This window comes from Marasmius oreades, chromosome 9 (assembly GCF_018924745.1).
Source record: "Marasmius oreades isolate 03SP1 chromosome 9, whole genome shotgun sequence".
NCBI lineage: Eukaryota > Fungi > Basidiomycota > Agaricomycetes > Agaricales > Marasmiaceae > Marasmius > Marasmius oreades.
Genome location: NC_057331.1, coordinates 2497775 through 2520663, shown reverse-complemented (window position 1 = coordinate 2520663; position 22889 = coordinate 2497775). Strand labels below are relative to the sequence as shown.

Genomic DNA, 22889 nt, shown 5'->3' with positions numbered 1-22889 from the left:
AGAAGTATAGCGCACGCCGTATTCATATATTCATTCGATCGTCATTCGATCTTCTTCTTTTGATTCTTCCTACACTTCTGGATCCAGTGATTCTGTGTCTGGAACTTCGTAGCATACATTCGACATCCTAGCCGTTTCTCAGGCTATTATGTCCGAGGGTGAGCATTTTGGTGTTATTGACTTCCTTTCGCCCTATACTATAGATTTGTTTGGACTTACGCTATATATATATATATGTATACTCTACAGATAGAATTCAATCGTTTCCATTACCTCCGAGGGCACTCTAGCCATACTCCACGGATACGTCAACTTTACTTCGATGTCAACGAGTTTAACTTCAAGTTTAAACTCATCGACACCTTCTACAAGTCGTAGTTGTTGCTACGCAACACCCAAGTTTAGATCTCCCTCTAGTTTCTAGAACATGACGCACGTAGTGACATATGATAAAGTAGTGATTAAAGTACATAGTTGTAGTTCCCGTAGTTTCTGAGATGTCGGGCGATTTGTGGATGTGGATGTGACGGATCCAATCAAGATCAAGAGATCCGTTAAACCCGCTGCCATCTGCATAACGAATGCAGTACCCCTAGTAGTAGTGCCTACCAATGCCAGTTACTTAACAATGATGGGAACGAAGGACGGAAAAAGAATAAAGAATCTGCATCATCATTGACGTGATAAATCCATTTACTTTTACTTACTTACTGTAGAAGCCTGAAGGATTGATTTGACGGGTATAATGAGCCCGCTTTGTGAAAAAAATCGAAATTAAGTTAGTACTCGATCGTGAATCAGTGCTAGTGAGTCCTTCCTTTCCCGTGCACCCCCACCCTCCACGGACATTTCTCACTTCTAACCCTACACTTTTTTATTCAAGTCCGCTCGTCGGATCTACTAAGGAACTTGAAGTATCATAAGTAAGTATCGACTTTCGCACGCCACAATTGAAGCAAAGGGACGAAAATACGCACTTATCAACATATGTATATATATCCATATCCATATCCAAGAGGGAAAAATAAACATGCAATCACGTACTTTGGCTTCAAGGAAACTATCATATTGAACGTGATTTGACGGTTGAACGTTGAGATCCGAGGCTGGATATCAATAGCAACGTGATGATGATGGATGGATGGATGGAGACGTATACATACAAGTACATCATGTTATTTATATAAAACCCTCGAAAACACAGTGAATCCGGGAAACCACCCAACGACGACTCGGACTCGGACCTTTTTTTTTACTGTTTTCCCAAGGCGGCCCGGGCCGGGCCATGTCCTTAAACTTTCTTCCGCCCCATCACTGAATAATTGACTGATCATTAATATTAATCTGTGCCACAACCAAGCAAGAAGAGAGACAAACTCGGTAAAGAGAGCATCTTCGAAAGTTAAACTTCTGATAGAAGACAAAAAAAAAAAGTCACAAAATATAAATATACCGCTTTGCCAAAGAAAGAAAAAGAAGAAGATCGAAGTTTCCGGGACTTGTCTCATATATCTATCACATATCATCTTGCGGCGATAAACGAATGGAGGGGGAGGGGGAGGGGGAGGGCTATACATCGAGTCGTACGAACACAAAACACGTTTTTTACCCATATGAGGATTTTTTTTGCGTTCTTTTGGTTCTTTGCAACTCCCGAGAATCACCAGGCCTCAGGCCTCAGGCGGCCAGGGCAAGGTCTGCGAAAGCACAGACGGTTGCACGCCGCCGCGGCACGGGTGACGGTACACGTGCCCAGCAGAGACCCCAAACCACTCGGAAAGATGAACGTTGAAGATTTGGGGGAGACGGTCTCCTTGGAAGTAAGTAAGGTAAGTAACTTAAAAAATAAACGAGGGGGTGGGGGTGGGGGGGCTGTACATTTTACAAACCAACGTTCACCAGTACGAGGTCAAGGTCCGAACGGTTTTTTTTACCTTGAGGGGAGGGGGGAGGGGCGGGCTCTTGAGGAACTGCTCGAGAAATCGGCCAAGGTTTCTGCTGTTTTTTTTTTTTTTGGAAAATTCGAAAAAAAAATGGGCAAATGCGCCGCGGCACTGCGCCGACAGTGCTCAGGCTGTCGCCCGGTTCGTACTTAGGGAACGGTCTCCTTGGAAGTAATGATAATAATGAAAGGAAGTAACCTATGTAGTGCAACTAACAACTAACAAAATGGATCTAAAATTGATCCGCCTCGTGCTCTCCAGTTTTAGACCCACGGACCACAGCGGAATAATTTGTACATGTCATAATTGATCAAAGCGACGACACGCATCAAGACATCAACCGCAAGAAAAAAAAAATCAGCCAAGAGACTCGGGAGTTGTATGTAAGCTATGGTACTTAAACACGTCAAAAAATCATTTGATTTTTTTGCGTGAAAAAATTCCCCGCAGAGTCAAAACAGTGTCACGCAGTTGGGGATATTCGTCGCAAAGTCAACTTTGTGAGATTTTGTGCGGATTTTTCCCCCGCAGAGTCAAAATGGTGTCGCACAGTTGGGGACGTTCGTCGCAAAGTCGGCTTTGTGAGATCCGCACAATCACAATTTCCGAATTCAATCGCACAATCGAAAAAAATTTCACCGCACAGTCCGGATTGTGCGTTTTCTCCGCAAAGTTGCGATTATTTTCTGTCGCACATTGAAGTTCAGATTTTGAGGGTCCGGCTATTATTACCCGGTCAACCCGGTCAGGTTTTCTAGTGATGGCGTGCCTCGGCATTCTTCGGCTGTCACCAGTAACAGTGACGTCTTTATCACAAGTTTCCCGGCAAAAGCCGACAATCGGCGGGCGGCGGACAGTAAACAGCTGACAACAACGCTTTGCTGGCAGCCTTCGTTTCCTCATTCCCCTTCACCGTCATGAATCAGTTTTCAGGCTGCTCCAGGTAGTGATAAAGATCAAGGATGGTAAGGTATGGCCACGAACCTCAATTTTATCTTTTCACACACCCCACTGACTAACCTGCTTTGAAGGAGGAATCAGACTGGATCAAGACTGGATGAGGGATTGAGTATATTTCCTCTATTGGTGACAAGGGCAAGACAAGGATCAACGGTGAGTTCGAAATACTTTCCTCAAAGCCCGTCACCTCAGATTGAGCTTGCCATGCACATATCCTAGGTGTTCAAACGACTGACTCGTCCTCAGGGTTTAACGTCAACATTCATCTTCAAAGCTTCACCTCCGAGTCACTTAACCTCCCTATGGTCAGCCCCTTCTGTGCGAACCCATCCCTTACCTCATTCGGGCCTCAATTTTATCGTTACCGGTCCTCAAGTCAAAAAGAAGGCACTAGCGAAGCGAAGGCTCTGACGATCAGTTTTCCCTCTTGACATTCCGGATCACCTTGAACAAGGCTTTCTCTTTTCCTGTATGAATGACGAATGTCGTACCCTCTTTTATCTTGAAGTTACCTATCGTACCCGTACTTTCTTCGATAACATCGTAGATCTTGTCGTCAGTGAACTCTTACACGTTACGGAGGCCTCTGGACGTTAACTGACCAGGTTATACCTTCCAATCTATTTCTTGACCACTCTACCCTGTTGAAACTTAATTATCATCGTTATAAAGTCCTTTCTTGAATATGTCGAGAGCTACCCTGTATGTGCAACTCCAAAGTATCAAATTCCCCGAGCCCTGGCCCTATCTCACAGTAAAGTTCAAGCTGCGTGAAGAAAAAAAAGTAAAAACATGCCACTGAATCTCGAAACTGCGAGTGGAAACGCAGTCTCAACTGTGCGGTGAGATTCTTTTCGATCGTGCGATTGACTTCGGAAATCGTGACTGTGCGGAATTACGGAGTTGAGTTTGCGACGAACGTCCCAAACTACGCGACATTATTTTGACTTTGCGAGGAAAAAATCCACGCAAAAAATACACTTGATTTTTTGACGCGTTTAAGTACCATAGTAAGCACTAGTAGAAAGAAGCCTGCCGAAGACAATGTTCAACTTACACGCGGTATTCGTGCGACTGAGAAATTAATATTTAGGCCCGTCGGGGGAAGGTGGGGGGGCGGGGAGTGACAGATTGAACAAGAAGCCCAGAAAAATCGTGAACGTTTGAAGGCGGGTCGCTCGACATGACAACAAGTGTCATTTCTCAAGAAAAAGATCTAGAATTGATTGAGTGGTTAGAAGCTATTAGAGCTATTAGTGGTGGTTCGTAGACAAGTATAGCGTATAGCGGTCGGTACGACAGGTGGGCGGAACTTGAAGGGGATAACCCCTTTGCCTCGAGGCCGTGGATCAGATTACGACAGAGTCGCGATTGCTGGGTGCTAGGCCCTTCCGGTTTTTTCATGATGGTGTCGATAGGAAGCCCTCAATGAACACCACAAGTTTCGGTCTCTGTATCGGCATAAAGCTTGGCCGTCTGGGTAGTCAATTTACTGACGGCTACTAGACTCTCGGGTTATTAAAACGTCTACTCTCCAAATGATCAGCCACTCACCTCCTTGCGCCTCATCTTGCAATGAAACGGTCACGTATGACTCAGACGTGCGATGATTCCGGATCCTCGAGATATTTTGTTGAAGGGGTCACTCCTTATAGAATTACAGCTCCTCGGAAATTTCCATCAGTTGTGGCCAGGCAAAAATACCGCTCCAGGGCAAATATAGTTGGTTGACGAGAAGGGGTGGGGTGGGCGGTGAGGTACTTCCGAGTTCGTCATGATCATACTGTATATGAATGCTGTAAGTAGAGAGGGAGAGGATGGACGCACCACGCTACAGCTAAGAACGTTTTAGCAAATCCCGCCCGCAGGAAGATGAAATGAAATGAATGATCAGAGGGGGGGCAGTTTGAAACTGTCATTTTGCGATTGATCGTGTCCTAAAAAACCCATTCGGCTATGTATGTACAGTGATTTCGATGAACCCACCTTGACCTTGTGATTGCCCGAATCTCGTAGGGTCATAAACCCATTAGTACGCAACAAAGAAAAAAAAAACGATGAAGACCTTCATTTACTACTCGGACCACGAATAAATTATTTCATTCCCACTTCCCTCCGACCGTCGATCCTGAACGGGTTCGAGTACGTACGGTGGGTCTCTCCAAGACGACACATTGAAAGGAAATCATGTCTCTACCGGCAATCACCTTGATCGGTAGCTTTTCCACTACAAGCAAATCAGAAGCCAATAGCCAGCATGGATATAATCATGGGAAGGTTCGCACCGGGATTTGCTGTTTCCTTCCATTTATACTTAAAAATAGTACGAAGGCGCTCTTAGCTCGGATTGGGCGTAGCCTGAGGAGTTACGCTCTTTCGAGTCCCACAAGGTGATGGGTCCTGGACTGGGCCCTTCGGAGAACTCTATTATCAGTGTAAAGATGGTGATAACGGTTTCTTCGATGACAGATGCGGATCTTCTGGGCGCGCGCCAATTAGCAGTTTCGATGAGGAGAAAACCACGATGAAAATACTTACATATATACCCATGTAGCATTCGACGGACGGGGACGAGGAATCCGTATTGAGCGGCTATCGATCCAGAAGTGTATCGTGGAGTCCAGCTGATATACGGTGGCGCATCATGGAGGTATACGACATCCCCTTTTCTGGGAGCGTTCACCAGTAGAGAGGTGTGGCAGGTGTGGCGTCTACGGATGATACGTATGATTTCAAAAGCAGGACTAATGATGATCTCTTGAAGTCGCTTGTATTGATGGACGTTGACCTGCCAAAGTTCAACATTTTCCTCGCATTTGAAGGTCAACTCATTCGGATAGTTACCGATCGGTTGTCATTTGTAGTTTGAACAAATATGTTTCACCACTTTGAAAGGTGTGATGATCATGGCCATCCCAGCCCAGGGTCCACACAAGTGCAAGAAAACCCAGAGTTCGAAGAACTAGCCGAGGCACCACGTAACCTTGTAACGTCAACTCATTAACAATGATTAGATGAACCCGGAGATGAAGACAAATACGAACTTTTGAACAACAAGATCAGTCGGATTGACAACCAGCGAAGTATCTGACATCGCCAATCCACGCCAACATGAAGTCTGTAGAATCAGTGATATGGATAGATTAGATGAGTTCGTGTTGTGGATGAATGAGGAAACGAACCTCACACGGGGTGAACAATCGATGGATAGATAGATAGATGATTATAGCACTAACTGCACGAGGAGTACACGGCTGGCCTGATAGAAAATAGGGCGGAGCATACCAACCCGGCGGGAAAAACGCGATATGAAATTAGAAAGGTTCAGATGACGCACCAGCCGTATGTTGGATCTTGTGCCGCTGGGATTCTATTCAGCAAAAGAAGATTAGAAGTTGTCAAGAAGGTCAGAACTGTAGAATCATTCACAAGATATCACAGTTCAAAGCAGTGTTGTGCCTCCGAAAGTGGGCCTTGCGGCTGGGTCGGTGCCGTTGATTACTTAGGCGTGCGGTGCAGCGTGTAGTAGAGCCACTTGTTGAGCGAGGAATAATGATCAATATGCTCTTCTGGTGCATCATTTCAATGAAAATGGCAGGGGGTTTCCAGTATCGCCAAAGAGAAAGCATTTTACTCTTTTGTTGGTGGGAAAAACAAGAACGGCTTCGGTCGTGCGATGTACATAGGCATATCAGACTGGAGAGTCGGAATGAATGCAGTTAATTAATTAAGTAAAACGGAATACGTATATGAATGTTACTCACCATCGAATGTCCAGTCAAGTCTTTCAACATTCAAGTTCGAAGGTGAGATTGACAGCGGTGAGTTGTTGGGCAGTTGAGCTGGGTGGAGAGCTTGAGAGATGGAATGACAGATTCCTTCCAAGTTCAGACTCGGGCTCACAGGCTGTATTAGCCTGTCGCCCGACTTGGGTAAAATAACAAAGTTGAACGGAGGAGGAAGTGTCGAAGGATTATGTAAGAATACATAAAAAATTAATTCAAAGGATCTTGAAATGTCCAAAAACGGCGAATCGAGATCGTCCAATTCTGGCGAAAAAAGAGAATCTCAGATCCAAATCCCTCCGGTGAGTTATATAATCATGCAATTTTCCCTTCGATCTTATTTTCCCCTTCTTCTCCCTATCGCATATATACCGAACTCCCTCGAGGATTGCAGTCAAACTTCGCCCGCCTTCCACCGCAGCCTTCTTTCCCCGTCGTTTAACATCGTCGACGGACTTGTCTGCTACGTCCTTCACGCCTCAATGACCACTGTAACCGCTCGCCTACAATCACCCTCCCATCCCAATCCCCCATCTCAATCTCATCCTTTCTCGACAACTTCTCAGTCACCGTTTCAATTACGACCGATATCACCGCATCCTCATTATCCACACTTACCTCCGCATCCTCAGCCTAGTCCGGAACGGAGGTACAAAGCCAATATCGACAAAGAACGAGACAGATTCACACTTGATAGGAGAGGACATGAACGAGTCGAGCGAGTCGAGAGGGAAAGAAGAGATATGGAACACGAACGGAGAGACTTGTCTTTGCGAGATGAACGTGAGCGAGGAGTGGGAGATCGTCGTGAAAGAAGTGTCTCAAGGGAGCTTCCTGTCAGGGATAGACGAGAACTGGCTTTGAGAGAAGAAAGAGAGTTCAAAGAACACGGAAAGCTGAGAGACAATGGAAGAGAAAGAGATAGGGACTCGAGGAGGCCATTGAGTCCGAGTTCATTGAAAGGTATTTTTCTTTACTCACTTCGGTTTTCTTGATTAAGGCCAATCGCTCCTCTACTTCAGACATTAACCTCCCAACCCCCATCTCGCCACACTCACCGTTAGACCCTAACTCCTTGTCACCAGGGCTGCACCCGCGAGATCCCAATAGGTGAGCACGAGAGGACATATACCTGCATAGTCGTAAATGTAAACGTTGTCGGCTTCTCTTAGCACACTCCCTGCACCTCCAACCGGCCACGATTTAATGGCAATGTTTCCTGCTCGTTCACCGCACCTAGCGTGAGTCTTCATTTGTATGCTATACGTTGTTCAAATTCGCTCATCCGTGTCCTTCAGAAAACCACCTCCGGAAGCACATGCCTCTCAACACCGTGTTGAATCATCAACTTCAGGATACTTCCAACGGCAAGAACGAGCTTTCTTCGCCCAAGCCGGGCGAGAGATCATCAGAGTCAGGTTAGAGATCGACAGTGCCGGTGATAAATACCCTCCCGCGCCGCTCGAGAAAAGTTTCAGCACGTCGCCTCATATGCATCACCCCCATTCTTCACCTGAGGCTGCCCGATACCAGCTTCCGCCTCATCCTCATCCTCATTCACACCCACACTCCCACTCCCACCCTCATGCAGTCTCCCCTGGGAGCGCAGATGCAATCACTCCTCCTCCCATGGAGGGTGTGCGATCCGCTATACTTTCAGACGGGATGGAGGGTATCGAAGGACCTGATGATGAATCGTGGCGCCGACCCATGCCGTATGCAGAGAGGAGACGAGCGGGGAAACATACGAGGAGGGTTGTTGTGAGGAACTGAAAGCAGGAAGGTTTTGCTTGATCGTATGTTTCTTCCTCTCCCTCCCTCCTGACTCCTGCTTACTTACCGATAACTAGATTCTGCGTGCAACTCATGACCATGATCTTCTTGACATCTGCTGCAAGCTATCTATGTTACGTTACTCTTCGTACTTTTTGCTCTAATGCTCTCCAACGTTGTTCCGTTGTCGTTCCTGTTCCTCGTTCCTCCTTCTCTCTGTCAGTTTCCCTCATCTCACCGTCGATTGTTCCAAAGTCCCACATGTACACTTTACATTAGTCTGTATTACTTACCTAGGCCTACTCATGAAATCTACTTGGCAACTCTACCTACATGTACCTATCGTTGCCGGCCAAGCACAATACATACATTAACTTGATATGTGTTGAATGCCGCCAGATCATTTACCTGCAACATATCTGTGGCTTGTTAAGTGACAGATATACCGACACAGTCGGGCACCGGTGTTGCTTACTTTCCTGTAAGACCTCAAGACCTTCAGGATGTCGAAGTCGAGAACGACGTCTTGTACTAAACAGATCTACTCGGACTGGTTCCTATTTTCAAGGATCAAAACCTCAGTGAGATAGACGACTTCGTCCGGAGCACTTGAGTTTATTTTAAGACCATACTGGGGGTTGCAGGGATGTAACTCGTGTGGATACTAATGTATATACTCACTACCTACCACCCGGACGGCTGGTAGCGATGTCTTTCGCCTGCGCATCCGAGTTGTTGAGTTTGACATCCCGAACTTCACCGTACTAAGTACTAATTTTAAGCGTAGTGTAGTGTACATATATGATGCAAACTTGAACCTCATTTGCGTGTCAAACCGTGATGGGCTGACCCCGCGCTTGAAGCTTGAAGCTTGAAGCCTCCTAAACGTATTGTCGGATGGAAACTCTCCGAGCGTCCGATGTCGTCTTGCCAAGTATCCGTCAGGATCCGAGGACATTTTTAGGAATTTCGGGTAATCCTTGGAAGATGGGGCGCCCTGTTACCCTTTGTATATCTAAATGGCCTGCCAACCAAATCCCGGTAGCACTGTCTGCCGAATCCACCTGCCGTTCCTCAACTTTCTGCCCTCCCAAATCCACTATACCCTCTTCCAGAAGCTTTAACCATATCCGAATCGTGCCTCGAGCCACTGCCACCGAGTATTCCATGCATTCTGTCACATCTTTCTCTGATTTCGTGGGCTGGAAGGCACTATCCTTAGCACATATCGGCATCCTGAAATAACCCGCCGCCTGCCCTAGTAAGTACATATTTCATCTTTGATACGCTCTTCATCCCTTCCACGACGTTTGAACGCACGATGACGTTTGATAGACACGTATACAGATCCTAAACCCGCCATTCGATTCATCTTTCAGGCGCAGCTGATCATCCTCGGATGTCATTCTAAGACGCACAGGAAGTTGGGCGTATGGGCTGTTCACACAACAGTTCCATGAATGGAGAATGGGGATGAGGTAGTGCAGCATGGCCGGGGAATCGGGTTGAACCATGGTTATATATTGGTCGAATAATATGAAGTTAGAGACAGCAAAAAACGGACAATTAATTCTGATACCTTTCGTTACAAGCAGAGTCCACGACTCTGAATCTGATTCAGTTCATGAGAACTAATGCCGAAAAAATTATCGGCAATTCCCGGGCCATCAGGAACCATAACTTGCCGCTCTCGGCTTTTTCCCCGCACCAACAACGTCGCCCTCTGAGTGCCTGACGGTACAGTCCGCCTGGCTTGTGGAGGTTTGGTGGAGGCGCCAGTTGTGTAAAATCGCGGAGAGAGATATAAGTAATCAGTACTTCAGTGGTCAGTGTGTATATGCTCATCCTCATAACATCTTCCGCACCAGTCAAAAACCCGGGAAAAGCCGTAAAAAACTGCCGGAAAAGCCACGTACTCGCTTATTGATAGCCGAGATGAGAACCAACCCACCTTCTTCCGAGTGTTCTTTGACTTTCCTGTCTTTTTTTTCTCAGGCTGAGCACGAATGTATTCGTCGACAAAAAGCTCAAAAAGGTATCCTGAACAACTTCGGTACCGCCGCGGTTCCCAGCCTTCGACTTCGATAAGTTACACGCGAGGCAGTGCAATGCGGCGTGCGCGTGAAAACTTTGTTTCTTTTTTTGCCTGCCAGCTCCGACGACGTTTTGGGAGAACTGCAACTGTTTATAGGCGTGTGGTGGCGGCCATTATTACAGGTAAGGATTTCCAACCTCACCGGAGGGTAAATTGTTTTCTTTCCCAGTCACGTAGACGGTAGCCCATGTCAAGGGGGATCTTGATCCTTCCAAGGCTCGTGTAACTCCTTCCATTCCTCGGAAGAGAGGGAGGAGAAGGGAGATTCAGGCTCTCCAAGACCGTACCTTACTTTCTTCTCCAACGACGCGGTGACCATTCCCATGACCGGTTCCAGACAACCTAGACAGGCTGGGTGACGTTGGCCTGAGTCTATTCGTTCGGAGCCTCTTTCATACCCCGGGGACAAGAAGGTTTTGAAGGACGGGAAGGGACGTCCTCACTTACAAGTACACCGCAACCTTACATTCACCCCCACACACTATGCCGTTGGTTTTCCCCTTCTTTTGATTCTTCCCTCCCCATTTTTTGATTGATCGTGTCAAGATTTCGATTTCTTAGGAACCTTCGGTGGCTGTCATTTGTATCACTTCTTTACTTCCATTCTAAGGAACCATGAAAAAGCAAATTCCCACTGCCCTCGAAAACACCGGATTCTTACCTCCCATACCCGTCGAAATCAAACCACGCTGACGATGTCGACTCCTCGCGACGAGAATCCGTCGCCCGAAAATGACTCCGTGACTCCGCTATGAAGGGTGTTTTTTGGAATTCGGGATACAGGAAGGAATCAAGAAGCATGTAGTTTTGGTTGTGACGGACGGTCCTCTTCCTACACTCATGCTTATCGGTATCCCCGTCTCAGTATCAGTATGATAGAGTTTCAGAAGACTTACCAGTTAGACTCGGGCACCTACTTCTCATGAAAGTAAGCGTCTAAGTCATGATTAGGCTTCAGTCAGCTCCGAGTCTGGACTCTGGACTCGGAGTCGTGACGATACTCAACATCCCCAGGTCCAGTCACTCTGAGGGTCGAGAAAGTCGGTATTCATACACCCGTTATGGATTTTCTGCTGGACTTGTTGTGAATCCGAAGCCTCGAAGCACACTGGCATTGCGTTGATTGTACGTAGCTTTCCACAACTATGTGGCGGTGGCGTTAGGGTTGTTTGGAGTCAAATTTGATTCTGTCTTTTTCCCATGTCGCGACAGAAAAGAAACATAAGCTCAAGAATACCGGGGTGACAATAAGGCTTACAATCACGTGTGTCGTATTCAGGAAAAAGTTGCTAGGGCGTCGAACACCGTAAAATCCGATTTCTGAAAGAAACAAGCAATGCTTGACGAGTGCGGAGTGGTGTACTTAAGATGTCGGTCAGCAGTTCTTTGGCGGTTCCGAAGGTTTAAATTATCATCGAATCCATGAAGATCGAAGATTGAGTAAGGTCTGACTGAATATGGTTGAATAGATTGTAACCCGTATCTCTGGCACCAGATGACTTGAGTTCCAGAAATCCAATACTTACCTGAGGGTCCAGGCCTCCAGGCCTCAGCCAAGTACGAAACGGAGCCGGTTCTGGAAAAGAGTGGGAGGAGGCTATGGCGTAGTACTGGTGTATTGTATCCACTTGGAGTGGTGTATCTTTAGTCGACCCACGATTCGAATTCGAAGTTGAGCATTCGGGTCCGTTTCAACTTTTCTGATAGCCTGTTCAGAGGGAGACCGAACAGTCGGACACGCCAAGCTCGTAGCATACTGCGATTTAACCTCCTTTGGAGGGCCAGGTCAGGGTAACACCAAGTACAGTCGACACCTCGGGAGAAGCTTACTATGGAATCTTTTGGATTTGGAGCAATCGGCATTATCTATGGAAGATTGGGAATTTGAGGAGCAGATAGGTTGGTATTAGGTGATCTGTCTGTTGAGGGATGTTTCGGGCGGGTCTGCCCTACGAGTTTTGAGGGTAGGACTTTTCGGGGAGTAGACTCAGGCTGAGAGCGACTGACCCGCTAACAGTTCGACGGTCCCAAACCGGCCCGTAGGATCAGTTTGACCTGCCCTAAACGACTTTTTCAGAAAAAGAAACGCGGCCGATTCGTGCTTTTCTCTGCTTGTTCTTTCTATACGTTCTCGATTCCTCTACTCGTCTACTCCTGCCAGACTACTACGTGAAATCGAATCTTCCTCTCGCACTCGTACGAACACACGAACACACGCAAGGAAGAAGTCATCAGCTCTGCGTAGCCTCGAATTAAATTACACGATTGCTTCGCGCACCTCAGCATTTCCTTTAGAACCAAACCCCCTCTTATTCACTCCCAACTCGAAGTATTTTTCTCAAAATACTAATCTTCATCGATGTCGGGAGTTGCTAATGGAGGGGAAGAACAACAAGTTTCATTAGGCATTTATTTCGGTGGCTTTTATCGTTTTATCTGTGGAAGTTTCGCCTTACGAGGTGCCTTACAATACCTTTGAACTACGTACTTGTATCTTTCGTACTTATTTGCGTCGGAAATAATGTCATGCCTTTGGTTGTCATGACCTCGGCAGCGGTCCTCTTATCCGCCGATTCAGACAACTCTATTGAGACGGGGATCCCGGCGTTAATCCCCTTTGAATTGTGTAAATCACGCAGCCCTCAACACCTCACCACAACCCCATGAACAGCTCAACCCAGCCACATACTCGTAAGTTCGACTTCTTTCTGAACGATGAGATACTGATCCATTCTTCCATAAAGTCGTGATTCTTTTATTCAGATTGAAACTTATTCAAGTGCACATTCCTCATTGGTGCTTCGTGAAAGACCTACTAGAAGATGTTTTATACTCTGGCAAATACGATATCCCGGACAAAGTCAAGACCATTATGCGTCCATATAAGACCCGGAATCTACGATATTTTACAACCAAAGAACCTTTTCTCATTCGAGACCTGAATGAAGTTCCCCAGAAAGAGGAACTAGACGACAAACTTTTATTCCTGTGGTCTCGCCATGCAGCGACGATAGACTGTGCCGGCAAGTATCTCCCCTCGGACGGGTCATGTCTCAATCTAGTTGTAGAAGAGCCTCTTCCAATCGAGGAGCTCTCTGGAGAAGGGAATGAACGGTTTAGATCTCGAGAGGTTATTGTTTACTTGAACGAACACGAGATCGAACTTGAGCCGTGCGGATATTCGGTCAGTTGTGCCAAATTCGAGGGCAGAGCCCATCAACTGAGTTCTATCTTTTCCACCCAGGCGCGTGTCGCTCCTGGACATATGGGACAAAAGATCAACCGAGTGTGGTGTAAACTCATCGGAAAAAGCGAACTGGAAACATTTGAAACACTCGAGAAACTTGATCCATCTACTCATCATATCGTATCCCTCCTTTTACCACCCCATCACCTCCCGGCGACAGATCAATACCTCATCACAATGCCCGACTGTGGTGATGACTTGAACATTATCATGAAACAACGACTGTCTGGGACCAGAATACCGATCATCGCTCGTCAACTTTGTGAAGCCACCGAATTTCTACATTCTCATAACCTCTACCACCTCGATATTAAGCCACAAAATTTAGCTATCGACGACTTCACTTCGGATCTAACAGTGATTGACCTCGGCTGGGTTATGTATGGAGTGCCACCTTGTGCCGTTGAAGGAGCGACAGGTACCTATGGGTTCGTTGCGCCAGAGGTACGGCGTTGGTTCGATTGGGAGGAAACAGAAGACTCAGAAGGAGACGCGCCTCCATTTTATAATCCACAGAAAGCCGACGCTTGGGCGATAGGGAACGTGATAAGCATTTTATTGGATAAGGATGTGCCTGTTGCTGGTCGCTTCATGCTCGAATCTTTCAGTGAGTGGATGATGGAGGAAAGGCCTTCAATGAACACTGCGCTAGACAAACTTGACTTCTTCTTTCCTCCCTCAACACCAGAGGCTCACAGTAGAAGCAGCTCAGCGTCTTTAGACAGTACTGACACTTCTTTCCCCTGATTATCGGTCGTCGAGGCATTTTGATTTATCACTATTTAGTTTCGTACTCGCTGTATCGACGCATTATTTTCCTTGCATCGCAAACTGTTATCTTCCTCTCAATTCCTCCCACCCAGCAATCACACCTCTGCACTGTATCATATTTACTAGCTTACAATCTTGTTACCCTTGTACTTGTATCGAAAACTCGGTATGTATTTAGGGAATCCAAACCGCACGTTCGAAGGTCCGTTACTTCCGTGGCCGACCGGTCTTTGCGTTGACTTACACTCGAAAGGGAGCGAGCCTCTTTTGAGACGCCGTGTGTTTCAGTCTAGACGCACGAGCCGGGGGTGCGTTGCTGTATTACAAGTTATGAAACTTGTTTCTAGAATCTGTGAGCTTTATAGAGAATCAACTGAAATAGGCCGGCAAACTAAGCATGTACAAGAGAGAAAAAATAAAGGGAGTTGGAAGTGATCTATACTTCGAGCCCCATCATGATAAGCCGGAAACGGGAACGGGGGTGGTTATGAGGAAGAGAATCCTCCTCCAAGTGAAAAATCAACGTTCTATGCGTTTTCGCTCCGTGTCGAGCGATTGAAAAAGACTTTCGTAAACGTTAGTGTCGAAATTGCACTGAACCGCAATCGTTGAGCAAACCCAAGATGGGGATCGAACCCACAACCTTTGCCTGCCTGCGCGAAGTAAGGTCATAGGAAAGCAACGCACTACCATTGTGCTACTTGGGCGTTAATAATGCCGACCAAGATAATTACTATAGGCGACGAGTACAGAAACTGCTAGTGATGGGCGTTACTCATACTCCTCGTGCCTAGTGCCTCATCTCCCCCTGCATTCACCACGATTACCATCCCAATTCCCTCCCTCTTATCCACAGCGCTCCTCGTGCTCCTCACCGCCCTCACGTACATCTTCAAACCCAATCTCCGAAAAACCATGTCTACAGATGCTAACATCGCTCAATTCTGTGCTGTTACCGGTGCGAGGTGCGTGTGTGTGTGCTTTTTTTTTTGTTGAAAAACATTAGTACGCGCTATCAATTTCGAAATCTCTCAACTACTCCTCCTAGCCATCGGGATGCCAAACGGTTTTTGGACAAATACAAGAAACTTGACGTAGCCATCGATGCGTTTTTTGATAATCCCACACCACCACCGCCGACGTCGAAAGCTAATAGTAGCACCCAACCGTCGACGAGCAAGTTGCATGTGTTGTTTGATAGGTATAAAGGTACGTTTTGCGCTGGGATTGTAGGACTGGTGTCTCTAATACTAACCACGTATTTGGTTACCTCTTGGAAGACCCGGATGAACAAGATATTACGGCGGAAGGCACGATCAAGTTCTGTGCGGATTTGGATGTTAACCCAGAAGATGTCGTTTTATTGGCTGTTGCGTATGAGCTCAAGTCTACCAGATTGGCGGAGTGGAATAAGAAGGGGTGGACAGAGGGATGGAAGGGTTTAGGGTTCGTTTCGTTTTCGCTTTTTTCTTCTCGCTTTTCCGCCAGTTTATATTGAAGTTTTTGTTTTTTCTTCTGGCCTTCCCCCCTTAGATGCGACTCGATACCAGCCATGAAAGCCGTTTTACCTAGACTGCGCGATAAATTAGGCTCTGACCGCGCCTACTTCCGGAAAGTCTACCTCCACGCGTTTGATTTTGCTAGAGCAGAGGGACAGAGAAGTCTTCGTATGTTTTTGTCGCTCCTCTCTCGTACTTGTTCCTCACTGGTTCGTCGTCATCCAGCCATCGACTCCGCCCAAGCATTTTGGGCACTCCTCCTCCCACACGGCTTATCAGGCGGCGCGTTGTCCCATACACACTCCCCACTTTCCATAACCTCTTCATCCGGCTCTGGCTCCAGCTCCATCTCTAATTTCGGCTCACCGAGTAGAGATAGAGACGGGGATGTCTCGATGGCTTCTGGATCTCCGGGAGAGGGGTGGCAAGAGGAACATACGACTTGGTGGTTCGAGTTCTTATCGGAGAAGAAGGTGAAGGGGGTTAGTAAGGATACTTGGTCGATGGTTAGTTCCCCCTCTTAATCCATGGTTCCCCTGCCCTTCCCCCCAGTTTTACTGTCACCTTTTCCCCATTCTTCGTTTTATCTTTTTAACTTACCCTTACCGTCCCCCTCCCCCTCCCCCCCCCACGACAGTTCATGGACTTTATAACCTCCGTCGACTCCAAGTTCGAAACCTACAATACCGAAGAAGCTTGGCCGACTCTCATAGATGATTTTGTAGAGTGGGTGAGGAAGAGGATTCATGTCCCGAAACCGGAAGGAAAGAATTCATTCAGTTAGATGGACAGCTGAGAGGGGTCGACTAACACACGAGCTTCTTTGGGTACACAAATAAAAATGTATGTATTTCGCTATCGAATGTTTAACGTTCAAACATTGTGGTTATCTCTTTGGTTCCGTGGACGGACGGGTGACTGCCCCTCCCCTTGATGTATGTGGGGATAAGGGAAGGTATCCTACTTATTGGCTGACGCTTTACGAGCTTAACAAAGCTATAAAGAACGGGAAGAGGATAAGATCGAAAGAAGATTGGAATACTTTCGAGGTTCGTCCTTGTTTTCATGTTCCACAGATTTGGTGACCATTTCGTTTTAGATGGCCCCAATACCACCAATTCATGGAGTTCTCGTATGTATGAGGTCTCTTATCGCTTTTTTCTCTCTCGAATCTCCCATTCTTTGTATCCCATTTCCCGGTTTCTTCCGTTCCCTCGACTCAGCTAACCTGTGGTTAATTTTATCACGGCTACCGACTCCGCCCAACAACAATTTTGGACTTACTACTCCTGTACCCGTCTAAGTGTCTACATCAGACGGGCGCGCTAGATCACAATACTTTCATGATACATCAACGTCAACCATGCGCTTCTACTCAATCAACCGGAGAAGGAATTCGCAGAAGGAAGTGGCGAGAGGAAGGTCGTTATGTTTGAATGCCTGGGCTGGATAGTAGCACCGAGTAGTGAGCCTGAGGGTTTCTGTCGAACTCTACCAACACTTTTTAGCCTTGGACATTTCAGTGAGTAGAGACAGAAACAGCGATTGTCTCTCCATTGTCCTCCGGGTCGCAAGAAGAAAGACTAGAAAGAAGCGTTGGCTCCAGTTCTTAACGGAGAAGTAGGTGAAAGGCATTATAAGGGTACGGTGGTGGATGGTTAGTCTCCCTTTTTTACGTTCTTTTGTTTTCTCAGTATTTTTCGCAGTTTCAATCACCGATTTGCCTCTCATTCGCTCCCCATCTTCATTGGGTCAGATTCAACCCTTCAATACTAGAGGATGACCGTCTCTCTTAGGCGATTTTGTTGCAAGAGGATCCGAAATCAGAAACGAACCGGTAAACCGTTGAAGCATTCTGGACAGTGAACGAGATGGACGAGGGGTGGTGAGAAGCAACCAACGAATTATCGTTACAGGATAAGTAGGTACGATAGGACCTTGTATGTATCGAATCAAATGTCAAATCTGGGTTTCCCCCCTTTTTTTCGTTCCTTTTGGAGGCGAGAAACGCTGGTGTCCGATGGAGGTATGCGGTGAAGCCTTATCCCCTTCGACGGCAATTAAGGACACAAGAAGATGCGGATGGGGAATTTATGGACAGTCTAACCTGACGCCATGATGACTCTTGTTCTTGTCGAGAGAGCGTCCATCAATGTCAATCAACCACAGTCCCATGGAAGACACTACTGTAACAGGTCAAGATTGCTCTGCAGGTATTAAGTACATAAACGTCCATCGCGTTGACCAAAGCAGCCTGACATTACGTAATAACCAACTCAGAGAACTAGATAAAGGAAAGAAATGGCCACCGCGAATTAAAACCCAGCTTCTCGGGCGGTGTTATTTCAACCGAAGATATCATTCTTGATAGTTGCAACTTCATGAGCGCAATGGGCAGGGAAAGACTGGGAGGAATGCGGTTATTGTCTGTAAGCGCAACGTCAATGCATACCCGAAAGACCACGACATACCTCAAGCCACGGGAGTAAGCCATCCTTCAGTGCGGGCTTCCGGGTATCCCATAATCTCATCTCCTTCACAGTATCCAAAACCGTTCGACAGAGGGTAAGAAGTTCTGGTTGGGGAACGCATTGTGCGAATAGGTTTGATTCCGTCAGGAAGTCGACCAGGTCAGACTGCTCTACGGCCGGCGCCGACTGTAGTTTGACTGCAAGCACTTTCAAGATCTGAATACGACCAGCCCGGATATTGACGTGATACACATCTGTTTCGCCCGGAACTAGAGTTGTAACGCAGTCCAAGGAATCAAGAGCACACTTTGAGTGACTACCGCCGCAAAACGTGGCCGACCTCAATTTGTGTATGGCCACGTTCGAACCATCTTTATCAGCGTTATAGTTTGGGAAAAGACGCCTGAGAGTTCGCGCTAGTATTTGGGTATTCCAAGGTCGACCGATTGAGAGGATGGTCAGTGTGACGATGCTATCTTGTAGTCCTGACTCGACATCTTCTCTAGTACTACGAATATGGAACCCTTTTTGGACAGTCTCGAATTGATCGATTAGATCCAAAGTCGGACCTGGTACACCACCCGCCTGAAAATAACGAAGTCTCAACTACACGCCAATTCGCGATGACGAAGAACTCACTTTAGATCTCAACCAGGACACAGTGTTTTCAAATCCAGAGAATAGTTGGTGTAAACGGAACCGATGGTACCTCCCATCAAAACTATTCTGAATTGTGCTACCCAAATCCATCCGGGAAATTTCAAGAAGCAGTTCTTCACTTGGTTTGTCAACGCTGGAGCAGATTGAAGACCAATCCTTGAATAAGATGCAAATTTCCTCCCAAGTCCCTGTGTGGCGAAGTTCAGGCATCTGAATAAGGTGGAGGAATCGCTCTGCGAGAAAGTTGTTATGATAGTCCAAGTCAATGAAAAATGTGTTCGACCGAGACCGGTCAAGGAGGAAATCCCTAAATATGGAACATGTATCAGGGTTTAGCCGAATAAGAGAGGCGTCCGGGTTTAGTGGAATGATGTGGGCTAATTGGATTGCTTGAAATATCTGGTTAACCACATCTGCATTTGCCCAAATTCCAAGTAACAGCGGAATGAAAGTGGGAGGGCATGAAATACCAACCTCGTGAAATAGTAAAAGCGCAGCAAGTGTGTGGAGGTACGTGTCATGACCCAACTCCGGATAAAAGACCGTTCGGATGGACAAGACTACGTGATAAAAAGTATCGACCGCCAGTGTCAGCTCTTTAGACAACGGTCGGTTTCCCCCCATCCCGAAGCTGAATCTAGCCCATTCTCGAATCAAATTTGAAGCAGCGGAATCTTCAGTACTCTCCAGCAGTGTATCAGGATCGCGTTTACAGTGCTCAGTAAGAACCTTAGTCCACCGGCAAGCCAGAAAGTCCCTCCAGCTCCGCCGATCAACAAAAAATTCCCGCGAGCGTGCATGATCATGGAGAAAATCGGGGAAAGATGTATGATGAGCCCGGATTTTATATGTCCGGCTACGAATGTTGAGCACTGAGTGCATCGCGCGCAGTGTCTGAGCAACGCTCCCGCGAGGAAGTTCGAGCACAACTTCAATGAACTCTGGGGATGGTAGCGGGACTAGGAGGATTGCTGCGAGAATCGGGTGCAGACGCTTCTCGCGATCAGGATTGGCTCGCAGTACTATGAGGTAGAGCTCGTCGAGATCACTGAAGGGCGCTTGTGCCGACTCTAAATAGATGGATTGTTTGGATATATGATCGAGGATGATACGGATCTGCTCAGTAGGGAGTGCGAATTCGCTCTTGACAAACTTTACAACAGTCGATGCATAGATGAATTGGCCATCAGCTTTTCTAACCAGCAACCAAATGTCCTTGGGAGAAGGCCAAGGGTCTGGGAATTGAACCTGTGCATATTTGGGGTCTTTGCGGATGTTCGAAAAATGCTGATTGAAGTAGAGTTCAATGTCGTAGGAAGGGAGGAAGGAATCATCCAGTTTGAGATGTCTGGTAAGACTGTGATATTCTTGAGATTCAAAGGCTTCCCGGAGCCAAGATTCGGGACGACTACATATCAGGAATCGTAGAGGGGAGGTAAATGGTTGAAGATAGGTAGAGAATATGATGGAGAGGACACGCAGCTGCGCGGCGGCATCGCTACATTCGTCCAGGCCGTCGATGATGACTAAATCGGAGTTCCGAGGCCGTTGAGCGGATGGAGGGGGAAGACTGTTTAGATTATTCAATATGAGCTCCTCGTATTGATATTCCAATCTAGCTTCCAAGATCCGGGGGTTATCGCTGATTCTCTTATTGACGGCGGGATACAGGTGCGGTCTCGTCACGACAAGACCATGCGCAATCGATGGGATGAGAAAGTCGGGCTTGTTACGCTTTGGATCTGATCTGAAGAAGAAGAACGAGGACACAAGCTGATGGGCCTTCTCGCATTCTTCGGCGACGGTTAAAGCTATAGCCGACTTCCCGACTCCAGCAGCGCCAGAAAGCCAGCATACTGGTGACTTGTGGGGTCCAGAGTTTAATCTCCATTCACGAATAATCCTGAGCACTACTTCGCGAGTTCCAGGCAGACAACGACCCCGATCAAACTGTAAATTAGAATCGTGGGAGGCTCCGACACCCGAGATAACGGCCCAAAGCACTGCAAAGGAGACCGTTGAGTTACCTGTTCTGAAAGCACACAAAGGCTACTTACAATCGGGACCTCCAGATTCGATATACTGATTGGTAGTGATTTGGTCGCGACCGACACTATTAAACACCGCGTTCGTTATTCTAACATCGCGCGCCCTTTGGAAGTTATGTTGCCTAGGGGAATAGTACGCTTGAGATGCTCGTCCATTCTTTGCTGTCATCTCACTACGGGGTTCTTGAGACATACGCTGACTGGAAGAAGAGCGAGACTGAACGACGGGTTCGGTAGACTTGGAGGTGTGCTTGCGTTTCAAGTCGAGCAACAGTTCGTTGTATGGACGAGAGCGACCCTGAACAGCCCGCTTTGCACCCATCGAATGTAGCGTGCATGATGCGAGGGGGCGTGAACAAGGAAGGTTCTTGTAATTGATGACTCCACATTGATTGTCATAGTCAATCGGCGTGCTTTTGGAGTTATCTTTGGAGGCCTGGGGGACCGACTTGAAGGTCTTCTTCGGTAGCCGAGGGGAAAGATCTGGTTTGGGGGTGGCCTTTTGCTTGCCTTTTGTGTCTGAGTAGTTATTAATTGGAGAAGGGGAATAACCTACAAGATACTCACCTACAGACCCTTCCGAAACACTTGCTGTTGCCTTTCCCTTGGATCTCCCTCCTGCATCAGGCTGCGCGAGTTTAACTGCAATATAGAGTGTGATTATAGGTCTACCCAGTTGGTGTACAAGCTCACGTTACTCACCGGGATGTTTATTCATGGCAGGAACACTGGGCTTCGGGCGTTCCTTCCCGTAAACTACCCCGACGCCAGAGCTTGATGCTTGGAGGGGGTATACATCAGAAAGCATGTTGCGTGTCCCAGGAGGCCGGGGAGATAATTTCTCATATTGAATAAGCTTGGTGGAAGCCGAAGAAGGGTAATCTCTGTTGGAGGACTGTTGAGGAGGTTGCGATGCTGCAGCTTGGTTGGCCTGGCTGGGCTTTGATTTCATACGACGTGGATCCGGAGAACAAACTGAATTTTCGAATAAGAGGCCGATCTCCCAGTCGGATTATAAGATTCGTTAAAAAGAAAGCAGAGAGGGCTAGATAGAGTGAGTACGACCCGGACGTCGCATGGGGGAGACTCAGTCAACGTGACTGCAAAGAAACAGTCTTCTGTGACACGTGCCACCCTATGCGTTCCCGCCGGTTTATTGACTGCATTCAGCGCTTTAACGTTTTAACTTCCATCTGCTTCTGTCCGCATCTCGTTCGATAGACTTATGATATGACCTCCATCCGTGTCCGACAGAAGCTACATCAAGACAGCAGATAATTCCTTCCAACCCACCAATGCTTCAGTAACAAAGACATCTGCGAGGCCCGAATATCAAGAATAGGAACGTAATTAATCGTATTATTACCCCGAATCACGAAAACGAACATATTTTCCACTCTCCGACCCCCTTGCCGACCCCCTCCACCTTTTCGATATCCTTTGAACATGAAAATCCCGGACAGCCGTCTCCCGGACGACCCACAAATTTTCCCATGCGACATCAAACGAGGTAGAAGAGTTCCAGAACTGTCCACAGCTCTCCAATCAAGGAATTGGGCCGCAACTTTGATACTGAAGTCATGGGGGGTGAAATTTCGAAAGGCAGAGTTACTCGCGCTAAATTACGGAGAGGAACA

General features: G+C 47.1%; 4 protein-coding genes and 1 non-coding gene across 5 annotated transcripts; 3 read left to right on the top strand and 2 right to left on the bottom strand.

The window, feature by feature from the left end:
• The first annotated feature begins 7017 nt into the window (after window positions 1–7017).
• E1B28_013715 (uncharacterized protein) lies at window positions 7018–8873 on the top strand. The gene is made up of 5 exons (XM_043158889.1): window positions 7018–7651; window positions 7711–7798; window positions 7861–7929; window positions 7987–8484; window positions 8539–8873. The coding sequence occupies exons 1-4, from the start codon at window positions 7171–7173 to the stop codon at window positions 8459–8461; spliced, it is 1113 nt and encodes a 370-aa protein (XP_043004244.1). The 5' UTR covers window positions 7018–7170; the 3' UTR covers window positions 8462–8484; window positions 8539–8873.
• Window positions 8874–13182: 4309 nt separating this feature from the next.
• On the top strand, window positions 13183–14550 carry E1B28_013714 (uncharacterized protein; the record flags this gene model as incomplete). Its single annotated transcript, XM_043158888.1, has 3 exons — window positions 13183–13247; window positions 13301–13740; window positions 13801–14550. Exons 1-3 carry the CDS (start codon window positions 13220–13222, stop codon window positions 14548–14550), a joined length of 1218 nt encoding a protein of 405 aa, XP_043004243.1. The 5' UTR covers window positions 13183–13219.
• A 639-nt stretch (window positions 14551–15189) lies between these two features.
• E1B28_013713 lies at window positions 15190–15281 on the bottom strand. The gene has a single exon. It is a non-coding gene; the product is annotated as a tRNA-Arg (tRNA).
• Window positions 15282–15369: 88 nt separating this feature from the next.
• On the top strand, window positions 15370–16959 carry E1B28_013712 (uncharacterized protein). The gene is made up of 6 exons (XM_043158887.1): window positions 15370–15539; window positions 15623–15783; window positions 15855–16020; window positions 16108–16241; window positions 16299–16579; window positions 16711–16959. Exons 1-6 carry the CDS (start codon window positions 15490–15492, stop codon window positions 16855–16857), a joined length of 939 nt encoding a protein of 312 aa, XP_043004242.1. The 5' UTR covers window positions 15370–15489; the 3' UTR covers window positions 16858–16959.
• A 1303-nt stretch (window positions 16960–18262) lies between these two features.
• On the bottom strand, window positions 18263–22374 carry E1B28_013711 (uncharacterized protein). Its single transcript, XM_043158886.1, has 6 exons — window positions 21955–22374; window positions 21820–21894; window positions 21262–21762; window positions 19184–21207; window positions 18545–19129; window positions 18263–18478 (listed from the first exon to the last, which is right to left on the bottom strand). The coding sequence occupies exons 1-6, from the start codon at window positions 22202–22204 to the stop codon at window positions 18419–18421; spliced, it is 3495 nt and encodes a 1164-aa protein (XP_043004241.1). The 5' UTR covers window positions 22205–22374; the 3' UTR covers window positions 18263–18418.
• Between the last annotated feature and the right edge of the window lie 515 nt (window positions 22375–22889).